The 2,500-nt window shown below is 48.0% G+C and overlaps 1 protein-coding gene across 1 annotated transcript in view; it reads left to right on the top strand.

Annotated features, from left to right (window-relative positions):
* Positions 1–2,500, top strand: part of foxj3 (forkhead box J3) — a 71,767-nt gene that overhangs the window by 62,286 nt on the left and 6,981 nt on the right. Inside the window, exon 9 of the mRNA XM_063216017.1 lies at positions 1,245–1,739. Within this exon, the coding sequence (XP_063072087.1) occupies positions 1,245–1,739 (495 nt within the window). The remainder of the gene's footprint in view (positions 1–1,244; positions 1,740–2,500) is intronic.

Here is a 2,500-nt window from a genome sequence, read left to right as displayed (position 1 = left end):
TTTTTTGATCGGCATGTTTTTCCGATCACCAATCAGGCTATTTTTGGCCATTATCGGCCGGTCATGATCGGCAGCCGAGCAATCGGAGCACCTCTAGTGATTATATTATTGATGGAATACTGCATATTGATTGGATACTGATTATGTTATTGATCGGCTATTGGGTGATGTGGGTGATGTCTTCTGCCCCCTAGTGGAAATACCAGACCTAGCACGTGTGTATGCATGTTCAAACAAGTGTGAAAGAGTTTGTGTGTGTGCACGCTTTTGAGTTTGTGTGCGTGCGTGCGTGCTAGCGTGCGTGTTCGTGTGTGTGAGTGCGTGTGTGTGCGCGTGTGTGTGCGCCCTTGTGCGTGTGTGTCTGACCATTGTCTCTGCACTGCCCCACAGGTCTGTCACTTGGGAGTGTGTGTGTGTGCATGTATATCACTGCTAACACACTACAGGGGTGTGTATTGGGCTGCTCGCTGGGTTATCTAGTGTGTGTCTAGAGTTAGTCACAGTATACGACAGCAGCATATGGTAGAATGTGTTATTAGGTAGGTGTCTGTCTGTGTGCTCATATCACCGACATCTCAATGGCACAGGGATGTGTTGAAGTGGCCATACACCTGAAGAGTTTCATTGCAAAACGACGTATCCACCATTTTTGACTTTTGCATTTTATTATTGGAAATGACTGTTCAGAAGTCCTATCATCTATGTGTGAATTCTTGCCATTCAAATATTTTGAGAACATACTTTTTAAACCTATATAAAATACATTTTGCAATGCAATGCAATTGAATATCCAGAACAAAAATGACAATTTCCCAAAATGTTCCAAAATGAATATACATCATTTTGCAATGAAACTCATGTGGTTTAACCCATGAAGTCACAGCTTTGCAACTTTGCTGTGACTAGAATGGCAATGACCAAGTCGTAGTGCATTACTAAAGGCCCTGTAGCAGGTCATAGTATTGTAGTACTATGGTAGTTAACTTTTCAGTGACTATTACAGCGTTCCACTTTTGGAACAGCTTGCATTATATAATATAATATAGCTTCGGATTTTGTAGCTTTGTGTGTGTTTGTGTGTGTGAGATTGAACTCTCTGGTCTAGACTTGTGTAGAAATCCGTCACTTAGGAAACTTTTGTCAGTACATAAAATAACGTGTGTGTGTGTGTGTGTGTGTGTGTGTGTGTGTGTGTGTGTGTGTGTGCGTGTGCGTGTGTGTGTGTGTGTCCTCTCTCCCTGCAGGTCTGATGGGCATGCCTTCGGACAACTCGGCGCAGCAGACACACACCTCGTGTTCCTACCAGCACTCCCCGAGCAGCAGCACGCACACACACACTCACAGCCACGCTCACACACACACACACTCCCACACACACCCCCACGGCAGCCAGAACAACAACAACGTCACCAACTCGCACCCCAACTCCATCCCCACCAGCGGGAGCCAACTGCCCCTCACGCACACGCCGCACAACACACACGCCTCACACACCCAGCACCTGCCCCCCCACGCGCACGCACACACACACCCGCACGCACACAACCCCCACGGCCAGCACTCCGGCCACGCCGCGCTCCCCCCACACACGCAGCACAGCCAGCACACGCCACACTCACACGCCACGCACACACATGCGCACACACACACACACGCCGGGCAACACGCGCAGCAGCAGCAGCACCAGGCTATGGGGCATCCCAGCCACACACAGCAGCAACAGATGCCATGCGGGAATGGTAGGTACACACACATACACACACACACACACACACACACACACACACACACACACACACACACACACACACACACACACACACACACACACTGATGCCCTACTGTGTAAGCAGTAAGGCATATGTGATGTGATTATTGCATCAAAATAATACCATAATACAATGTGGCTCACTGAAGGGCTAAATGGTTCAGCAGATTAAAGGGATAACAGGATGAAGGGGGCGCAGTAAAGGGTTAAAGAGATTATTGCTGTTCTTCATTTCGCCCTAAAACTGCGTTAAGAGCCTAAAATGACTCTGAGGTATTTGGAACTTCTAGTTTCTCTCCACTATCCTAACTCCCGTCCTCCCTTTTGCCTGTGGCCTCGTGATGACGTCACAAGATCTCATCGACGACAGAAGTTTCATTCAATATCTCATCCAATCAATTCAAAGGTCAATTTTCTCATTTGCATGTGGGATATTGAATGGGGAAAAGTCTCCCAAAAACTTGTTGTGGCTGCGATGGCATCGGGAACACGTGATTGTTTTCTCCACGGAGGCGGGGAGTCAGCGAAGAGCAAGGCCACAAGCCCAGGCCGAGGCTGGGAGTCTGGATAATGGAAAGAACCGCAGCTGCATGCGACATCATCACGAGGCCACAAGCAGAGGTCAAGGATGGAGTTAGGATAATATAATATGTTTCTGTGTGTAGCAGTTAAAGATGGAGTCTGACTCTGAACTGAGGAAGAAGAACAGAGAGAGAGCAGTGGAGGGTCACA

This window comes from Engraulis encrasicolus, chromosome 14 (assembly GCF_034702125.1).
Source record: "Engraulis encrasicolus isolate BLACKSEA-1 chromosome 14, IST_EnEncr_1.0, whole genome shotgun sequence".
In the NCBI taxonomy this organism is placed as follows: domain Eukaryota; kingdom Metazoa; phylum Chordata; class Actinopteri; order Clupeiformes; family Engraulidae; genus Engraulis; species Engraulis encrasicolus.
The sequence above is the reverse complement of the archived record's forward strand: the minus strand, read 5'-3'. Positions and strand labels throughout refer to the sequence as shown.